Source organism: Ranitomeya variabilis, chromosome 6, assembly GCF_051348905.1.
Source record: "Ranitomeya variabilis isolate aRanVar5 chromosome 6, aRanVar5.hap1, whole genome shotgun sequence".
NCBI lineage: Eukaryota > Metazoa > Chordata > Amphibia > Anura > Dendrobatidae > Ranitomeya > Ranitomeya variabilis.
In genome coordinates this window covers 570678152-570699911 of record NC_135237.1, presented here as the reverse complement: position 1 = coordinate 570699911, position 21760 = coordinate 570678152, and the positions used below count along the sequence as shown (strand labels likewise).

The 21760-nt window shown below is 46.8% G+C and overlaps 1 protein-coding gene across 5 annotated transcripts in view; it reads left to right on the top strand.

Moving 5' to 3' along the window:
- The first annotated feature begins 1080 nt into the window (after positions 1-1080).
- Positions 1081-21760, top strand: part of LOC143783123 (uncharacterized) — a 37271-nt gene continuing 16591 nt past the window's right edge. The window contains exons 1-2 of one of the 5 annotated variants that reach the window (XM_077271407.1): positions 1081-1280; positions 17936-18036. In XM_077271407.1, the coding sequence (XP_077127522.1) occupies positions 17959-18036 (78 nt within the window). In that variant the 5' untranslated portion in view covers positions 1081-1280; positions 17936-17958. Of the gene's footprint in view, positions 1281-17746; positions 18037-21760 lie in introns of those variants that run through there. The other 4 variants (XM_077271410.1, XM_077271409.1, XM_077271408.1 and 1 more) reach the window with 4 other exon arrangements.

Sequence of the window (21760 nt, the reverse complement as noted above, 5' to 3'; positions counted from 1 at the left end):
AATGTTCATTTTTTTAAACATTCCAAAACTTCCTGTGAAGCACCTGAAGGGTTAATAAACTTCTTGAATGTGGTTTTGAGCACCTTGAGGGGTGCAGTTTTTAGAATGGTGTCACACTTGGGTATTTTCTATCTTATAGACCCCTCAAAATGACTTCAAATGAGATGTGGTCCCTACAAAAAAATGGTGTTGTAAAAATGAGAAATTGCTGGTCAACTTTTATCTCTATTAACTCCCTAACAGAAAAAAAAATTGGTTCTAAAATTGTGCTGATGTAAAGTAGACATGTGAGAAATGTTACTTATTAAGTATTTTGTGTGACATATGTCTGTGATTTAAGGGCATAAAAATTCAAAGTTGGAAAATTGCAAAATGTTCACTATTTTCGCCATGTTTCCATTTTTTTCACAAATAAACACAAGTAATATCAAAGAAATGTTACCACTATCATGAAGTATAATATGTCACGAGAAACAATGTCAGAATCACCGGGATCCGTGGAAGCTCCAGAGTTATAACCTCATAAAGGGACAGTGGTCAGAATTGTAAACATTGGCCCGGTCATTAACGTGCAAACCACCCTTGGGGGTGAAGGGGTTAATCATTACATTATTGTGAACGCTGTTCCTTATGACTGTTTAACTGCGCTGCGGAATATGTCGGCGCCATACATAGATTCTTATTATCAGAGTGCACGGCGGCCTCCGCAGCAGCACGAGCCGAGACTGACGACCTCAGGGATCAGATTGGGAACATGGCGGAGGGAGCGCTCGGCATTTCAGCCTTTGCCCCGTCTTGTCTGTTATTACGGGAAAGTAACGGATACAGCAGGAAGTGAGGATACGAGGGGAGGACAAGTCCCAGCATGTCCGGCCATTATCAGAGGACATTACAGAGAGGAAGCCTATAAGGAGAGAACTACATGTCCCAGCAGGTCCAGGCTGTTATGTGATAGCAGAGGACACTACATGTCCCAGCATTTCCCTGGCTCGCACTTCTCCATGGAAACCACACAGTAGCCGCAGCCTTTTATACATAGCTAAGCCCCACCCCTTCATGTACTGGTCACATGACTGTGACGTCATCACAGGTCCTACAGCCGTAGCAGCCATCGCTGAGACACGGGGAAGGTCCTGGAGGTCTCCGCTGCCGGGTGTGCAGACGTCGTGTTCTCTCTGTTATCAGCCTCACACAGCGCTCCGTACCGGGGACAGTACCGGGGACAGTACCGGGGACAGTACCGGGGACAGTACCGGCTCTTGTGTCACCGCAGCCGCGAGGTGAGATTACTTGCTGCATTTCATTTGTTAACCCCTTCATGTTTTTGTTTTTCGCTCCCCTCCTTCCCAGAGCCATAACTTTTTTATTTATCCGTCAATTTGGCCATGTGAGGGCTTATTTTTTGCGGGACGAGTTGTACTTTTGAACAACATCATTGGTTTTACCATGTCTTGTACTGGAAAGCGGGAAAAAAATTCCAAGTGCGATGAAATTGCAAAAAAAGTGAAATCCCACACTTGTGTTTTGTTTGGCTTTTCTACTATGTTCACTAAATGCTAAAACTGAGCTGCCATTATGATTCTCCAGGTCAGTACGAGTTCATAGACACCAAATATGTCTGGGTTATTTTTTATCTAAGTGGTGAAAGAAAAATTCCAAATTTTACTAAAAATAAAAAAGTGCCATTTTCCGATACCCGTAGCGTCTCCATTTTTCATGATCTGGGGTCGGGTGAGGGCTTATTTTTTGCGTGCCGAGCTGGCGTTTTTAATGATACCATTTCGGTGCAGATACGTTCTATTGATCGCCCGTTATTGCTTTTTAATGGCATGTCGCGGCGACCAAAAACGCGTAATTCTGGCATTTTAAATTTTTTTCTCGCTACGCCATTTAGCGGTCAGGTTAATCCTTTTTTTTAATTGATATATCGGGCGATTCTGAACGCGGCAATACCAAATATGTGTAGGTTTGATTTTTTTTTTTTTACTTTATTTTGAATGGGGCTTAAGGGGGGTGATTTATACTTTTATATTTTTTTTTATTTCTTTCATATTTTTTAAAACATTTTTTTACTTTTGCCATGCTTCAATAGCCTCCATAGGAGACTACGAGCTGGCATAGCCTGATCAGCTCTGCTACATAGAGGTGATGCTCAGATCGCTCCTATGTAGTAGAATTACAGCATTGCTATGAGCGCCAGCCACAGGGGGGCGCTCACAGCAATCCAGCATCAACAACCATAGAAGTCTCAAGGAAACCTCTGGTTGTTATGTCGACGCATCAATGACCCCTGATCATGTGACGGGTCACCGGTGAGAGCATTTCTGGCCCGATGGATGGAAGCGCTTGTTAATTGCCGCTGTCAGAGTTTGACAGCAGCATTTAACTAGTTAATAGCGGCGGGTGGACTGCTGACGTCCCAGCTTTGATGCGGGCTCACCACCGGAGCCCACATCAAAGAGGGAGACACGACATGCGCAGTACTAGTACGGCGCATGTCATGAAGGGGTTAATTTATTTGTTATACTTTTTACTGGCTTCAGTATCATCTGATCACGTTTGATACACACAGCAGGGCTCCAGCACTGTACAGCATATATGTATAACAAAAATGACGATCTCCTATGGCCCGCTACAAACCGGCGTTCATAGGAGATTCACAATGACAAGCACGGAGGTTGTTTTAAGCAGACCCCTGGCTGTCATGAAGACCTATCAGCGCCCCCCGGTCACGTGTCAGTGTCGCCGATGAGCGGAGCCTTCTGCCTGGCACGTGTTAAAGGCCACTTTCAGAGACTGACATCAGCATTTAACTGGTTAACAGCAGCGAGTGGATAGCAATTCATTTATATACATAGATATAAAGATATCTTTCACTTATATAATTAGTACAGTTTGTGTGCAGCTTACTGTACATGTATTTAATAAATACATTTCAGAAAACAAATGACATGGTCTCCCCTGAAATTTTATTAACCAGCAGAGGGAAAGTCAGTTGGGGGCCGATGTTTATAGCCTGGGAAGGGGTTAATAACCATGGAGACTATTAATATCAGCTCACAGCTGTATACTTAGCTTTTTCTGGTTATTAAAATTGAGGTCCTACCAAAAAAATGACATAGGGTCCTCCTATAATTAATAACCAGCAAAGGCTATGCAGACAGGTGCAGGCTGATATTAATAGCATAGGAAGGGGCCATGGATATTGGATATGGTCATATGGTTATAGATAGAGATGAGATGTAGGGCGGTGCAACACTGTGGAGAGGACACATAGTGTTATAGACAGAGATGAGGAGATGTAGGGCGGTGCAGCACTGTGGAGAGGACACATATGGTTAAAAATAGAGATGAGGAGATGTAGGGTGGTGCAGCACTGTGGAGAGAACACACAGGGTTATAGACAGCGATGAGATGTAGGGCAGTGCAGCACTGTGTTGAGGACACATAGGGTGATAGACAGAGATGAGGAGATGTAGAGCGGTGCAGCACTGTGGAGAGGACACATATGGTTACAGATAGAGATGAGGAGATGTAGGGTGGTGCAGCACTGTGGAGAGGACACATAGGGTGATAGACAGAGATGAGGAGATGTAGGGCGGTGCAGCACTGTGGAGAGGACACATAGGTTTATAGAGAGATGAGATGTAGGGCGGTGCAGCACTGTGGAGAGGACACATAGGGTGATAGACAGAGATGAGGAGATGTAGGGCGGTGCAGCACTGTGGAGAGGATGGGTAGATGATAGAAGAGGAGATGTAGGGTGGTGCAGCACTGTGAAGAGGACACATAGGGTGATAGACAGAGATGAGGAGATGTAGGGCGGTGCAGCACTGTGGAGAGGACACATAGGTTTATAGAGAGATGAGATGTAGGGCGGTGCAGCACTGTGGAGAGGACACATAGGGTGATAGACAGAGATGAGGAGATGTAGGGCGGTGCAGCACTGTGGAGAGCACACATAGGTTTATAGAGAGATGAGATGTAGGGCGGTGCAGCACTGTGGAGAGGACACATAGGGTTATAGAGAGATGAGGAGATGTAGGGCGGTGCAGCACTGTGGAGAGGACACATAAGGTTATAGAGAGATGAGATGTAGGGCGGTGCAGCACTGTGGAGAGGACACATAAGGTTATAGAGAGATGAGGAGATGTAGGGCGGTGCAGCACTGTGGAGAGGACACATAGGGTTATAGAGAGATGAGGAGATGTAGGGCGGTGCAGCACTGTGGAGAGGACACATAAGGTTATAGAGAGATGAGGAGATGTAGGGCGGTGCAGCACTGTGGAGAGGACACATAGGGTTATAGAGAGATGAGGAGATGTAGGGCGGTGCAGCACTGTGGAGAGGATACATAAGGTTATAGAGAGATGAGGAGATGTAGGGCGGTGCAGCACTGTGGAGAGGACACAGTGTTATAGACAGAGATGAGGAGATGTAGGGTGGTGCAGCACTGTGGAGAGGACACATAGGGTTATAGATAGAGATGAGGAGATGTAGGGCGGTGCAGCACTGTGGAGAGGACACATAGGGTTATAGAGAGATGAGGAGATGTAGGGCGGTGCAGCACTGTGGAGAGGACACATAAGGTTATAGAGAGATGAGGAGATGTAGGGTGGTGCAGCACTGTGGAGAGGACACAGTGTTATAGACAGAGATGAGGAGATGTAGGACGGTGCAGCGCTGTGGAGAGGACACAGTGTTATAGACAGAGATGAGGAGATGTAGGGTGGTGCAGCACTGTGGAGAGGACACATTTATAGACAGAGATGAGGAGATGTAGGACAGTGCAGCACTGTGGAGAAGACACATAGGTTTATAGACAGAGATGAGATGTAGGGTGGTGCAGCACTGTGGAGAGGACACAGTGTTATAGACAGAGATGAGGAGATGTAGGGAGGTGCAGCACTGTGGAGAGGACACATAGGGTTATAGACAGATGAGGAGATGTAGGGCGGTGCTGCCCTGTGGACAGGACACATAGGGTTATAGACAGAGATGAGGAGATGTAGGGTGGTGCAGCACTGTGGAGAGGACACATAGGGTTATAGATAGAGATGAGGAGATGTAGGGCGGTGCAGCACTGTGGAGAGGACACATAAGGTTATAGAGAGATGAAGAGATGTAGGGTGGTGCAGCACTGTGGAGAGGACACATAAGGTTATAGAGAGATGAGGAGATGTAGGGTGGTGCAGCACTGTGGAGAAGACACATAGGGTTATAGACAGAGATGAGGAGATGTAGGGCGGTGCAGCACTGTGGAGAGGACACAGTGTTATAGTCAGAGATGAGGAGATGTAGGGAGGTGCAGCACTGTGGAGAGGACACATAAGGTTATAGAGAGATGAGGAGATGTAGGGTGGTGCTGCACTGTGGAGAGGACACAGTGTTATAGTCAGAGATGAGATGTAGGGCGGTGCTGCCCTGTGGACAGGACACATAGGGTTATAGACAGAGATGAGGAGATGTAGGGCGGTGCTGCACTGCGGAGATGACACATAGGGTTATAGACAGATATGAGGAGATGTAGGGTGGTGCAGCACTGTGGAGAGGACACATAAGGTTATAGAGAGATGAGGAGATGTAGGGTGGTGCAGCACTGTGGAGAGGACACATAGGGTTATAGACAGAGATGAGATGTAAGGCGGTGCTGCACTGTGGAGAGGACACATAGGGTTATAGACAGATGAGGAGATGTAGGGTGGTGCTGCACGGTGGAGAGGACACATAGGGTTATAAACAGATGAGGAGGAGATGTAGGGTGGTGCAGCACTGTGGAGAGGACACATGAGGTTATAGAGAGATGAGATGTAGGGTGGTGCAGCACTGTGGAGAAGACACATAGGGTTATAGACAGAGATGAGGAGATGTAGGGTGGTGCAGCACTGTGGAGAAGACACAGGGTTATAGAGAGATAAGGAGATGTAGGGTGGTGCAGCACTGTGGAGAGGACACATAAGGTTATAGAGAGATGAGGAGATGTAGGACGGTGCAGCACTGTGGAGAAGACACATAGGGTTATAGACAGAGATGAGGAGATGTAGGGCGGTGCTGCACTGCGGAGATGACACATAAGGTTATAGACAGAGATGAGGAGATGTAGGGCGGTGCAGCACTGTGGAGAGGACACATAGGGTTATAGACAGAGATGAGGAGATGTAGGGTGGTGCTGCACTGTGGAGAGGACACATAAGGTTATAGAGAGATGAGGAGATGTAGGGTGGTGCAGCACTGTGGAGAAGACACATAGGGTTATAGACAGAGATGATGAGATGTAGGGTGGTGCAGCACTGTGGAGAAGACACATAGGGTTATAGACAGAGATGAGGAGATGTAGGGCGGTGCTGCACTGCGGAGATGACACATAGGGTTATAGACAGAGATGAGATGTAGGGTGGTGCTGCACTGTGGAGAGGACACATAGGGTTATAGACAGAGATGAGGAGATGTAGGGCGGTGCAGCACTGTGGAGAGGACACATAAGGTTATAGAGAGATGAGGAGATGTAGGGCGGTGCAGCACTGTGGAGAGGACACATAGGGTTATAAACAGATGAGGAGATGTAGGGCGGTGCTGCACTGTGGAGAGGACACAAAAGGTTATAGAGAGATGAGATGTAGGGTGGTGCAGCACTGTGGAGAGGACACATAAGGTTATAGACAGAGGTGAGGAGATGTAGGGAGGTGCAGCACTGTGGAGAGGACACATAAGGTTATAGACAGAGGTGAGGAGATGTAGGGAGGTGCAGCACTGTGGAGAGGACAGGTAGGTGGTAGACAGGTGGGGAGGAGATGTTAGACAGTGCAGCACTGTGGAGAGGATGGGTAGGTGTTAGAGGTGAGGAGGAGATGTAGGGCAGTGCAGCACCGTGAAGAGGACACATAGGGTGATAGAGATGAGGAGGAGATATAGGACAGTGCCGCACTGTGGGAAAGTCTGGTAGGGTGGTAAACAATGATGAGAACAAAATGCAGATTGATACATCACTGTGTAGTTGAGGGTGATAAGTTTATCTTGTATTTTATAGCAGATGGGTAACCAGTGTAAGAACTGGCAGAGTGGAGGCAGCAGTGTAATATCTGAACAGAGGTGTGAACCTGCTGCTGATTTACGAGATATTTTTTTGACGTTGAGGATTTTAAATTTAATCTGCTATTCACATTACTATGGGTTTACTGCCAGAAAATCCAGAAGGAAAATTCATGTGGTATCTTCTGTATGATCCCAAAATTGGAAATTCTTACCTGATACATTACTCTTTCCCACCACACATCCACAGGATATGCCATAAATTTCTGGTAAATGCACATATTACCTTGAGGCTTACTCTTATGAGTTCCAAGTGTTTACATCCATGATGATTTACTCAATAATACACCAGAAAAACAGGGAATATTGCAACAGCTGTGTTCAACAAAGTTCACCCAGATGTTGGTAGGATGACAGATCCTTGGGAAATGTGCGGACACTAGGGTTGAGCGACTTTCATTTTTTTAAGATCGAGTCTGGTTTTGTGAAACCCGATTTAGTCCAGAGTCGAGTCGAGTGAAGTCGGCCGATTATCGCTAAAAGTCGGGGATCGACTGAAACACGAAACCCAATGCAAGTCAATGGGGAAGCATAGCCGGCAGTGAGTGGAGGCCAGGAAAACACCTACAGTGCCCATTTTACTGCCAAAAACATCCATTCTTGTTTTCTGAAGCTTGTCAATCTTAATTAACTTTATAATAATAGTTGGGCACTGGAAATTGGGGGTCATTTGGCAAAAGTTGTGGGGGGTAGGGCTGGTTCAAGGTTTTAGTGGGCCCAGGAAACGTGGACTACGTCATGGCGGTGGAGCAGGGAGAGGTAAGTATTTCAACGTTGCAAGTGCTGTGATCCTGAGCAAGCAGGGGGGGCCCACTCGTTCGCATTGGCACTGGCACAGGGCCCCTCAAAGTACGGCGGTGTGTTTGCATGGCGGGGGCGCCTCCCACCAGCAGCGACACTTTTGCGTACTCTGAGTGGCCCTGTGCCAGTGACGTCGCCAACGAGTATGCCCCCCCCACCTGATGAAGGAACCTGCACTTTCATCTGCACCTTCCTCTTTGTCCCTGTGTAAGGTGGTATAATATGCGGGAAGGGGAACCTTACTTTCAGCAGGGTCAGATTCTGGCTGTGTAGAGTACAAGGGGAATGTAGTGGTCTAGGTCAATGTACCAGCAGACTCATCTAGCAGTGGCTGGGCAATGGGCAGGATGAGGAGGAAACAGATATAGGGCCAAAGAATAAAGTAGGCTAAATGCAGATCAAAATTGGTAACAGGACTAAACAGGCGGCATTGCTTTGTTCAGTGGAGTAGCAAACCCAAGAGCAGCAGACACTGTTTCAAGGGCCTAACCACACTAGTAGGCCAAATGCAGTTTAATATCTGATAGTATAGGCCGAAAGCCAGAATGTGGAAGCTCAGCTTTGTTCAGTTGAGGACAACACCAGGGAGGGGCAGACACCGTTAGTAGGCCGTAACCAAAGTTGAAGGCCAAATGCAGTTTAATATCTGATACTATAGGCCGAAAGCCAGAAGGTTGAAGCACAGCTTTATTCAGTTGAGGGCAACACCAGAGAGGGGCAGACACCGTTAGTAGGCCCTAACCACCATTTTGTTTTTTAAAAAACACTTAATGAGAGCCAGAAGGTTGAAGCTCAGCTTTATTCAGTTGAGGGCAACACCAGGGAGGGGCAGACACCGTTAGTAGGCCCTAACCACCATTTTGTTTTTTAAAAAACACTTAATGAGAGCCAGAAGGTTGAAGCTCAGCTTTATTCAGTTGAGGGCAACACCAGGGAGGGGCAGACACCGTTAGTAGGCCGTAACCAAAGTTGAAGGCCAAATGCAGTTTAATATCTGATACTATAGGCCGAAAGCCAGAAGGTTGAAGCACAGCTTTATTCAGTTGAGGGCAACACCAGAGAGGGGCAGACACCGTTAGTAGGCCCTAACCACCATTTTGTTTTTTAAAAAACACTTAATGAGAGCCAGAAGGTTGAAGCTCAGCTTTATTCAGTTGAGGGCAACACCAGGGAGGGGCAGACACCGTTAGTAGGCCCTAACCACCATTTTGTTTTTTAAAAAACACTTAATGAGAGCCAGAAGGTTGAAGCTCAGCTTTATTCAGTTGAGGGCAACACCAGGGAGGGGCAGACACCGTTAGTAGGCCCTAACCACCATTTTGTTTTTTAAAAAACACTTAATGAGAGCCAGAAGGTTGAAGCTCAGCTTTATTCAGTTGAGGGCAACACCAGGGAGGGGCAGACACCGTTAGTAGGCCGTAACCAAAGTTGAAGGCCAAATGCAGTTTAATATCTGATACTATAGGCCGAAAGCCAGAAGGTTGAAGCACAGCTTTATTCAGTTGAGGGCAACACCAGGGAGGGGCAGACACCGTTAGTAGGCCGTAACCACCATTTTGTTTTTTAAAAAACACTTAATGAGAGCCAGAAGGTTGAAGCTCAGCTTTATTCAGTTGAGGGCAACACCAGGGAGGGGCAGACACCGTTAGTAGGCCCTAACCACCATTTTGTTTTTTAAAAAACACTTAATGAGAGCCAGAAGGTTGAAGCTCAGCTTTATTCAGTTGAGGGCAACACCAGGGAGGGGCAGACACCGTTAGTAGGCCGTAACCACCATTTTGTTTTTTAAAAAACACTTAATGAGAGCCAGAAGGTTGAAGCTCAGCTTTATTCAGTTGAGGGCAACACCAGGGAGGGGCAGAAGCCGTTAGTAGGCCCTAAATACCATTTTGTTTTTTAAAAAACACTTAATGAGAGCCAGAAGGTTGAAGCTCAGCTTTATTCAGTTGAGGGCAACACCAGGGAGGGGAAGACACCGTTAGTAGGCCCTAACCACCATTTTGTTTTTTAAAAAACACTTAATGAGAGCCAGAAGGTTGAAGCTCAGCTTTATTCAGTTGAGGGCAACACCAGGGAGGGGCAGACACCGTTAGTAGGCCGTAACCAAAGTTGAAAGCCAAATGCAGTTTAATATCTGATACTATAGGCCGAAAGCCAGAAGGTTGAAGCACAGCTTTATTCAGTTGAGGGCAACACCAGGGAGGGGCAGACACCGTTAGTAGGCCGTAACCACCATTTTGTTTTTTAAAAAACACTTAATGAGAGCCAGAAGGTTGAAGCTCATCTTTATTCAGTTGAGGGCAACACCAGGGAGGGGCAGACACCGTTAGTAGGCCCTAACCACCATTTTGTTTTTAAAAAAACACTTAATGAGAGCCAGAAGGTTGAAGCTCAGCTTTATTCAGTTGAGGGCAACACCAGGGAGGGGCAGACACCGTTAGTAGGCCCTAAACACCATTTAAAAAAAAAAACAAAAAACAGCAGTTAATGAGAGGCAGAAGGTTGAAGCTCAGCTGTATTCAGTTGAGGACAACACCAGGCAGGGGCAGACACCGTTAGTAGGCCGGAACCACGAATGTGTTTAAAAACAGCAGTTAATCAGTGCCGGAAGGTAGAAGCTCAGCTTTATTCAGTTGAGGACAACTTGAATTAGGGACTGCAGACAGACTTAGCAGGCTGTCCCCTGTGTGGACCATGCATCCAATACATTAACCCATTGAGCCACAAAGGACACGTAACCTTCCGTGGCCATGCCTACAGGTCCATGTGTCTGTTGTCAGGTGTACCTTTGTCAGTGTAGGCCTAGTGGAAGGAGGGACCGCAGACAGGCTTCGAAGGCCTAACACAATAAAATGGGCTGGCTGTAGGCACTTTAAAATTGGTTCCAGGGGTACACGGGCAGCAGTGGTCTGGTCAGTGGAGGCCTAGTGGAAGGAGGGACCGCAGACAGGCTTCGAAGGCCTAACACAATAAAATGGGCTGGCTGTAGGCACTTTAAAATTGGTTCCAGGGGTACACGGGCAGCAGTGGTCTGGTCAGTGAAGGCCTAGTGGAAGGAGGGACCGCAGACAGGCTTCGAAGGCCTAACACAATAAAATGGGCTGGCTGTAGGCACTTTAAAATCGGTTCCAGGGGTACACGGGCAGCAGTGGTCTGGTCAGTGGAGGCCTAGTGGAAGGAGGGACCGCAGACAGGCTTCGAAGGCCTAACACAATAAAATGGGCTGGCTGTAGGCACTTTAAAATTGGTTCCAGGGGTACACGGGCAGCAGTGGTCTGGTCAGTGAAGGCCTAGTGGAAGGAGGGACCGCAGACAGGCTTCGAAGGCCTAACATAATAAAATGGGCTGGCTGTAGGCACTTTATAATTGGTTCCAGGGGTACACGGGCAGCAGTGGTCTGGTCAGTGGAGGCCTAGTGGAAGGAGGGACCGCAGACAGGCTTCGAAGGCCTAACACAATAAAATGGGCTGGCTGTAGGCACTTTAAAATTGGTTCCAGGGGTACACGGGCAGCAGTGGTCTGGTCAGTGGAGGCCTAGTGGAAGGAGGGACCGCAGACAGGCTTCGAAGGCCTAACACAATAAAATGGGCTGGCTGTAGGCACTTTATAATTGGTTCCAGGGGTACACGGGCAGCAGTGGTCTGGTCAGTGGAGGCCTAGTGGAAGGAGGGACCGCAGACAGGCTTCGAAGGCCTAACATAATAAAATGGGCTGGCTGTAGGCACTTTATAATTGGTTCCAGGGGTACACGGGCAGCAGTGGTCTGGTCAGTGGAGGCCTAGTGGAAGGAGGGACCGCAGACAGGCTTCGAAGGCCTAAAATAACAAACAATAGGCTCATGGCAGTTTTACAGCGGTTACATGGATACACAGCAGGCAGCTTGGTGGTCAGTGGAGGAGTATTTAAAGTAGGTACCGTAGACAGGCTATCAAAGGCCTAAAATAACAAACAATAGGCTCATGGCAGTTTTACAGCGGTTACATGGATACACGGGCAGGCAGCTTGGTGGTCAGTGGAGGAGTATTGCAAGGAGTGTCTGTCCCAGTACTCCCAAAATATAAATAGATGTTAATGTCTCGCAAAACAACCAAAACAAAAAAAAAGGTGGCATACTTAGGTACAGGGGTGGGCTCATCTGCTGAGTTTCTGACATAGTAATTTGGCAGTAACTATTTAATGGTGCCAATATAGGACACAGACACAGACTACTTTAAGTTGCATCATAGATGTCTACAAATTTGTATTGTCAGTGCCAGACATTGAATGATGTCAGCGAATAGACTAAAGATTGGTGGAGCTGTGCGACATAATTTTGCACGTGGTACAGCACATTTTGAGCTGGGGGAGGGGGGAACTCTCTTGAGGCCGGCGGGACCGCCCCAGGGCCCCTCATGTTACAACGGTGTGTCTGACGTTGGGTGCGCACCACCACCGCCAGAGACACTACATTGTACTATGAGGGACCCAGTAGCAATGCCGTCAACCAAAAGCGAGCACACCCACCTCTTCAGACAAACAGCAGTCTCACGGGTGCTTGCGCCAAGTCGCGATACCACGGCCCCGTGTGGGGAGTTTGGCCATTTAGGGAGGTGTAAACATGTCGTATGCTGTACAATCAGCTGCAGCAAATTAGACATTAGAAAAGTAATTCACAGGCAAGAGCTTTTCATAGGAAAGCTAGGTGTCGGCCGGGCAAGGTGGGGCAAAAGATTTCGAAATCCAGTTGTGGTTCATTTTAATGAATGTTAGATCGTCAACATTTTGGGTAGCCAGACGAGTCCTTTTTTCGGTTAATATTGAACCTGCAGCACTGAATACTCTTTCTGATAGGACACTTGCTGCCGGGCAAGCAAGCTCCTGCAATGCATATTCTGCCAATTCTGGCCAGGTGTCTAATTTGGAGGCCCAGTAATCAAATGGGAATGACGGTTGAGGGAGAACATCGATAAGGGATGAAAAATAGTTAGTAACCATACTGGACAAATGTTGTCTCCTGTCACTTTCAATTGATGCAGCAGTACCTGTCCTGTCTGCGGTCATAGCAAAATCACTCCACAACCTGGTCAGAAAACCCCTCTGTCCAACGCCACTTCTGATGTGTGCACCCCTAACACTCCTAGTCTGCTGCCCCCTGGAGCTCGTGTGAGAACGATCACGTGCGCTGTGTGCTGGGAATGCCTGAAGCAAACGGTCAACAAGAGTTGATTGTTTGGTTGCTAATATTAGTTCCAAGTTCTCATGTGGCATAATATTTTGCAATTTGCCTTTATAGCGTGGATCAAGGAGGCAGGCCAACCAGTAATCGTCATCGTTCATCATTTTCGTAATGCGTGTGTCCCTTTTTAGGATACGTAAGGCATAATCCGCCATGTGGGCCAAAGTTCCAGTTGTCAAATCTCCGGTTGTGATTGGTTGAGGGGCAGTTGCAGGCAAATCTACGTCACTTGTGTCCCTCAAAAAACCAGAACCCGGCCGTGACACGCAACCAATTTCCAGTGCCCCCGGGAAAGGTTCCGCATTAAAAATATACTCATCCCCATCATCCTCCACCTCCTCTTCGCCCGCTACCTCGTCCTGTACACTGCCCTGACCAGACAATGGCTGACTGTCATCAAGGCTTTCCTCTTCCTCTGGTGCAGATGCCTGCTCCTTTATGTGCGTCAAACTTTGCATCAGCAGACGCATTAGGGGGATGCTCATGCTTATTACGGCGTTGTCTGCACTAACCAGCCGTGTGCATTCCTCAAAACACTGAAGGACTTGACACATGTCTTGTATCTTAGACCACTGCACACCTGACAACTCCATGTCTGCCATCCTGCCTGCCCGTGTATCCTCCCACAAATAAATAACAGCACGCCTCTGTTCGCACAGTCTCTGAAGCATGTGCAGTGTTGAGTTCCACCTTGTTGCAACGTCTATGATTAGGCGATGCTGGGGAAGGTTCAAAGACCGCTGATAGGTCTGCATACGGCTGGCGTGTACAGGCGAACGTCGGATATGTGAGCAAAGTGCACGCACTTTGAGGAGCAGGTCGGAGAACCCAGGATAAGTTTTCAATAAGCACTGCACCACCAGGTTTAAGGTGTGAGCCAGGCAAGGAATGTGTTTCAGTTGGGAAAGGGAGATGGCAGCCATGAAATTCCTTCCGTTATCACTCACTACCTTGCCTGCCTCAAGATCTACTGTGCCCAGCCACGACTGCGTTTCTTGTTGCAAGAACTCGGACAGAACTTCCGCGGTGTGTCTGTTGTCGCCCAAACACTTCATAGCCAATACAGCCTGCTGACGCTTGCCAGTAGCTGGCCCATAATGGGACAACTGGTGTGCAACAGTGTCATCTGCCGATGGAGTGGTTGGCCGACTGCGTTCTGTGGAAGAGCTGTAGCTTCTGCAGGAGGACGAGGAGGAGGAGGAGGAGGGGGTGCGAACGCCTACAGCCAACTGTTTCCTAGACCGTGGGCTAGGCACAACTGTCCCTAAATTGATGTCCCCTGTGGACCCTGCATCCACCACATTCACCCAGTGTGCCGTGATGGACACATAACGTCCCTGGCCATGCCTACTGGTCTATGCATCTGTAGTCAGGTGCACCTTTGTACTCACAGATTGCCTGAGTGCATGGACGATGCGCTGTTTAACATGCTGGTGCAGGGCTGGGATGGCTTTTCTGGAAAAAAAGTGTCGACTGGGTAGCTCGTATCGTGGTTCAGCGTACTCCATCAGGGCTTTGAAAGCTTCACTTTCAACTAACCGGTAGGGCATCATCTCTAACGAGATTAGTCTAGCTATGTGGGCGTTAAAACCCTGTGTACGCGGATGCGAGGATAAGTACTTCCTTTTTCTAACCAGAGTCTCATGTAGGGTGAGCTGGACTGGAGAGCTGGAGATCGTGGAACTTTCGGGTGTGCCGGTGTACATGGCAGACTGAGAGACGGTTGGAGACGGTATTGTTTCCGCCGGTGCCCTAGATGCAATATTTCCTCCTACAAAACTGGTGATTCCTTGACCCTGACTGCTTTTGGCTGGCAAAGAAACCTGCACAGATACTGCCGGTGGTGCGGAAAATGGTGGCCTTACAGTGACGGAAGGGATGTTGCGTTGCTGACTAGCTTCATTGGCCGAGGGTGCTACAACCTTAAGGGACGTTTGGTAGTTAGTCCAGGCTTGAAAATGCATGGTGGTTAAGTGTCTATGCATGCAACTAGTATTTAGACTTTTCAGATTCTGACCTCTGCTTAAGCTAGTTGAACATTTTTGACAGATGACTTTGCGCTGATCAGTTGGATGTTGTTTAAAAAAATGCCAGACTGCACTCTTCCTAGCATCGGATCCCTTTTCAGGGATTGCAGACTGAGCTTTAACCGGATGGCCACGCTGTCCTCCAACAGGTTTTGGCTTTGACACGCGTTTTGGGCCAGATACGGGCCCGGCAGATGGAACCTGTTGCGATGTTGATGCCTGCTGCGGCCCCTCCTCCACCTCTGCTTCTGAACTACTGCCGCCTGCACCCTGTTCCCCCAATAGCTGCCAATCGGGGTCAATAACTGGGTCATCTATTACCTCCTCTTCGAGCTCGTGTGCAACTTCGTCTGTGTCACTGTGTCGGTCGGTGGTATAGCATTCGTGGCGGGGCAACATAGTCTCATCAGGGTCTGATTGTGGATCTGTACCCTGAGAGGGCAATGTGGTGGTCTGAGTCAAAGGAGCAGCATAGTACTCTGGCTGTGGCTGTGCATCAGTGCACTCCATGTCAGAATCTACTTGTAATGGGCATGGCCTGTTAAATGTTTCACTTTCTAAGCCAGGGACGGTATGTGTAAAGAGCTCCATGGAGTGACCCGTTGTGTCGCCTGCTGCATCCTTCTCTCTTGTTGTAGTTTTTGCTGAGGAGGACAAGGAAGCGACTTGTCCCTGACCGTGAACATCCACAAGCGACGCGCTGCTTTTACATTTACCAGTTTCTGAAGAGGAGGCAAAAGAGCTAGAGGCTGAGTCTGCAATGTAAGCCAAAACTTGCTGTTGCTGCTCCGCCTTTAAAAGCGGTTTTCCTACTCCCAGAAAAGAGAGCGTTCGAGGCCTTGTGTAGCCTGACGACGAAACTGGCTCCACAGCTCCAGACTTAGGTGGAATATTTTTATCCCCACGACCACCTGATGCTCCACTACCACTACCATCATTACCAGCTGACAATGAACGCCCACGACGACCTCTTGCACCAGACTTCCTCATTGTTTTAAAATCTTAACCAAAGTAACTTTATTTGTTGCTGTCAAACAACTTACACGGTGAGCTATAACTTCAGTATGATTTCAATATCCCTTAACAGGTTGGTGAGACCACAAGGAAAATCAGGCACAATGTTACACACTCTGTTTTCTGTGGCACAAAATCACAGAGATGACACACACGCAGGACTGTCACTCAAGCACTAATGTCAATATTAATCTCCCACCTAATTTGTTTATTTTTTTTTTCAGGGAGACTTTAGAAACCAAATAATATTAAAAAAAAACAAAAAAAAGGCTTTCTATGGCCCACTGAATGAGAGATGGCACGCACAGCAGTGGCACACAAGCCCTGACTGAGGCCAATATTTTTCTCCCACTGATTGATGTAGTGTTTTTGTGTTGAGGTAGATTTTAGAACACAAATCAAGGACAAAAATAAATAGGCTTTCTATGGCCCACTCAGTGAGAGATGGCACACACAGGGATGGCACTGTAGCAGAAATGCCAATCTTAATCTCCCACAAAAAACAAAAAAAAAAAAAAAAACAGGGACTGTCCTACAATTACTATCTCCCTGCAGTAATCTAAGCCAGGTATGGCAGGCAGCAATAGGAGTGGACTGATGCACAAATTAAATAAAAAGTGTGGACAAACAAAAAAGATAGCTGTGCAGAAAGGAAGGAACAAGAGGATATGTGCTTTGAAAAAAGCAGTTGGTTTCCACAGTGGCGTACACACAGCAATACAGCTATCACGGAGCCTTCTAGGGCAGCGCAATGAGCTACAGCGCTGAGGGAAAAAAAAACCAAAAAATTGCTTTCAGTGTCCCTGCACACCGAAGGTGGTGTTGGACAGTGGAAATCGCTACAGCACAAGCGGTTTGGTGGTTAGTGGACCCTGCCTAACGCTATCCCTGCTTCTGACGAAGCGGCAGCAACCTCTCCCTAAGCTCAGATCAGCAGCAGTAAGATGGCGGTCGGCGGGAACGCCCCTTTATAGCCCCTGTGACGCCGCAGACAGCAAGCCAATCACTGCAATGCCCTTCTCTAAGATGGTGGGGACCAGGACCTATGTCATCACGCTGCCCACACTCTGCGTTCACCTTCATTGGCTGAGAAATGGCGCTTTTCGCGTCATTGAAACGCGACTTTGGCGCAAAAGTCGCGTACCGCATGGCCGACAAGCACAGGGGTCGGATCGGGTTTCATGAGACGCCGACTTAGCCAAAAGTCGGCGACTTTTGAAAATGAACGACCCGTTTCGCTCAACCCTAGCGGACACATAGTGTAGGCTCCGTTCAGGTCACACTTGGCCTTAAAGGGGTTGTTCGCTACTAGGACAACCCCTTCTTGATCTAAATGTTTGGTGCTGATAAAATAAAAAAGCCTATACTCCCATCGAGTGGCGGCGCTGTTCCAGCGGTGTCGGCACTCACATTCCCGGGGCTCTTGTGTGGTTGTTATGATGTGAGACTGGTGTCCAGTCAGTGCTGGCGTCACTGTCTCCTCCTTCGGACAACTATAACATCAAGAGGAAGTTCGAGATCGGCCTCAGCCCAGACGTCGGATTGATGTTCATGGGACGTGAGTATAAGCTTTTTTATTTTATTGGGGCCAAACATGGGCTAGGAGAAGGGGTTGTCGAAGTAGTGGATAACTTCTTCTTTAACCCCTCCGCTCTGAGAACCTGCTGATATCCGTACTCAAGAAGTTAGGTCTGTATTACACAAATTATGCGTTTCTCCTTTTTTATGAAGATGTCTGCAGGGCTGGATGTCTTTTCTTGCTGAAGTTTTCTTATTTTTCCAATCAAAGCAGTCCTGAGAGAGCGACCAAGGATGGACAAGGACCAGAAAAAGATCAACAGTGAAATATTAAGTTTCACCTTGGAAATTCTCTATCTGCTGACAGGAGAGGTAAACTTCTGTCCGTATCTTTATTAGATTATTTATCATCTTAAACATTGGAAAGGTAAAATACAAAATAGTAAATAGGAGCAATCAGTGTCCTGTATCACCGGCTCTCAGAGCTTCCACAGTGAAGCAAACAGAGGAAAACGTGAAGACCAGTCATCAGTCGGGGAAATTTTACCAAAATGTCCTCTCTCTGACCATCAGTTAGAAGACATCTAGTAAAGGTTCCCCAATAGTAATTAGAAAAATATTTAGAATTGAGAGTCCTCAGTGGCTGATATCTTTTAATGGCTAACTGAAAAGATGGTAACAAATTGCAAGCTTTCAAGACTACTCAGGTCTCTTCATCAGGCATAGACTAATACAACATCTGAAGAATCACATACAGTGCTTTGTGAAAGTATTCAGCTCCCTGGAACTTTTCAACCTTTTCCCACATATCAGGCTTCAAACATAAAGATACCAAATGTAAATATTTGGTGAAGAATCAACAACAAGTGGAACACAATTGTGAAGTTGAATGAAATTTCTAAATTTATTGGTTATTTTAAATTTTTGTGGAAAATCAAAAACTGAAAAGTGGGGCGTGCAATATTATTCGGCCCCTTTAACTTAATACTTTGTTGCGCCTCCTTTTGCTGCGATTACAAGTCACTTGGGGTATGTCTCTATCAGTTTTGTACATGGAGAGACTGAAATTATCGCCCATTCTTCCTTGGCAAACAGCTCGAGCTCAGTGAGGTTTGATGGAGATCATTTGTGAACAGCAGTTTTCAGCTCTTTCCACAGATTCTCGATTGGATTGAGGTCTGGACTGTGACTTGGCCATTCTAACACCTGGATACGTTTATTTGTGAACCATTCCATTGTAGATTTTGCTTTATGTTTGGGATCATTGTCTTGTTGGAAGACAAATCTCCGTCCCAGTCTTAGGTCTTTTGTAGACTCCAAAAGGTTTTCTTCAAGAATGGTCCTGTATTTGGCTCCATCCTTCTTCCCATCAATTTTAACCATCTTCCCTGTCTTTGCTGAAGAAAAGCAGGCGCAAACCATGATGCTGCCACCACCATGTTTGACAGTGGGGATGGTGTGTTCAGTGTGAGGAGCTGTGTTGCCTTTATGCCAAACATATCGTTTGGCATTGTTGCCAAAAAGTTCGATTTTGGTTTCATCTGACCAGAGCACCTTCTTCCACATGTTTGGTGTGTCTCCCAGGTGGCTTGTTGCAAACTTTAAACAACACTTTTTATGGATATCTTTGAGAAATGGCTTTCTTCTTGCCACTCTTCCATAAAGGCCAGATTTGTGCAGTGTACGACTGATTGTTGTCCTATGGACAGCCTCAGCTGTAGATCTCTGCAGTTCATCCAGAGTGATCATGGGCCTCTTGGCTGCATCTCTGATCAGTCTTCTCCTTGTTTGAGATGAAAGTTTTGAGGGACGGCCGGGTCTTGGTAGATTTGCAGTGGTATGATACTCCTTCCATTTCAATATGATTGCTTGCACAGTGCTCCTTGGGATGTTTAAATTTTGGAAATCATTTTGTATCCAAATCCAGCTTTAAACTTCTCCACGACAGTATCACGGACCTGCCTGTTGTGTTCCTTGGTCTTCATGATGCTCTCTGTGCTTCACACAGAACCCTGAGACTATCACAGAGCAGGTGCATTTATACGGAGACTTGATTACACACAGGTGGATTATATTTATCATCATTATAGTCCATGAGCCGGGCCAGATATCGGTACCACCCGGAGTGACTAATTTTCTTTGGTATTTTTAGGTAGATGCATGTCTGTAGTTTATTTTTTGATATGATAGCCCTTACATATACGTAGCTTATTAACCCCTTCAGCCCTAGGCCTATTTGTACCCAAGTGCCTAAGCCAATCTGACCTGTGCCACTTCATGGGCTAATAACTTTGGAACGCTTTCACCTATCCAAGCCATTCTGAGATTGTTTTCTCGTGACATATTGTACTTCACGTCAGTGCTAAATGGGAGTCAATATATTTTACCTTTCTATATAAAAAAATGCTAAATATTCGGAAATTTTGGAAAAATCGGCAATTTTTTAACTTTGAAATTCTCTGCTTTTTACAAAAATACTGATACCCCCCATAATAGTTATTAATTTACACTCCCCACATGTTTACTTCATATTGGCATCATTTTGAAAATGAAACCTTATTGTTTTACGACGTAATAGGGCTTATAGTTTTATGCGCAATTTTTCACATTTACAGCAAAACCCACTTTTCAAAGGACCAAGTCACTTCTGAAGTCACTTTAAGGGGCTTACATAACAGAAACCACCCATAAATTACCCCATTTTGCAAACTACACCCCTCAAGCTGTTCAAAACTCATTTTTAAAAACTGTTAACCCTTTAGGTGTTCCACAGGAATTTTAGCAGAATGAAGGCGAAATTTCAAAATTTCATTTTTTTTCCAGATATTACATTGTAATCCAATTTTACCTGCAACCTAGCAAGGGTTAACGGCAAACCCAAACTTGGTTACCCTAATTCTGCAGTTTATAGAAACACCCCACATGTACTCGTAAACTAAAGTATGGGCACACAGCACAGCTCAACACGGAAGGAGCGCTATGTGGTTTTTGGGTGGCGGATTCACTGGAAGAAATCTAGGGGGCCATGTCACATTTGAAGGCTGCCTGAGGTACCCCCACAGTGGAAACCCCAAAAAGTGACCCTATTTTGGAAACTACACCCCCAAGGAATCTTTTAGGGGGTATAGTGACCACTTTGACCCAACCAGTGTTTCACAGTAGTTGGAAACACTTGGTTGAGAAAATGGAAAAAGTGCATTTTTTACATGAAGGTGTCATTTTAGGCTCATTTTTTTATTTTTAAGAGGTGTACCAGCAAAAAATGCACCCCACTATTTGTTCACCAATCTCTCCCGAACACAACAACACCCGATATGTTGTCGTACACTGCAGTATTGGGGAACGGCAGGCCTCGGAAGTATCTACCCAGGTGTGTTCACAACCCTGGCCTGGGATAACATTGACAGACTTGAGGAGACACTAAGTGGAGCAGGTACATCTCATAGAGTCAATGGCATTGCTGTTCAGTCCAATGTTGCATGCTCTGTGCCGGAGGTACAACAGAGCAGTGAGACTACACAAGCTGGTCTATGAAGCACTTATGAGGCTTGCATGGAAAAACTTCCTTCCATGGCTAGAAGAAAACCATGCAAGGGACCTTCACCATCTGGATGAAACACTGAAGAACATCACAAACTTTCGCATCAGTGTGTCGCAGGGATCCTTCGAAAAGCTCTTGGATAATGAATCTTGCACACTTACCCTGAAGCTCTTTCAAGTTTATCTTGAGACCCTCAGAAATGAACAACTCTCAGCATTCTGGATGTCATACTTGGACATGGTCGAGACCATGCTGGCCCTGGTTCGAGCTTCAAGAGAAGGCAACTGGATGCTTCACCTAGGAGCAATCCGACAGATGATACCATGGTGTTTTGCCTATGACAAGGTCAACTATGCCCGATACCTAACCTATTACTATGCCACAATGTCTCGGCTGCCCATAGAACACCCAGAGGTCCATGAATACTTCATGCAAGGTGGCTTTTCGGTCCAGATCGGTAGCAAGAATCCTTTTGGACGAATTCCTGTGGACCAGACCATTGAAGAGACAATCAACAAAGACACCCAGACACCAGGGGGCACAAAAGGCTTCAGC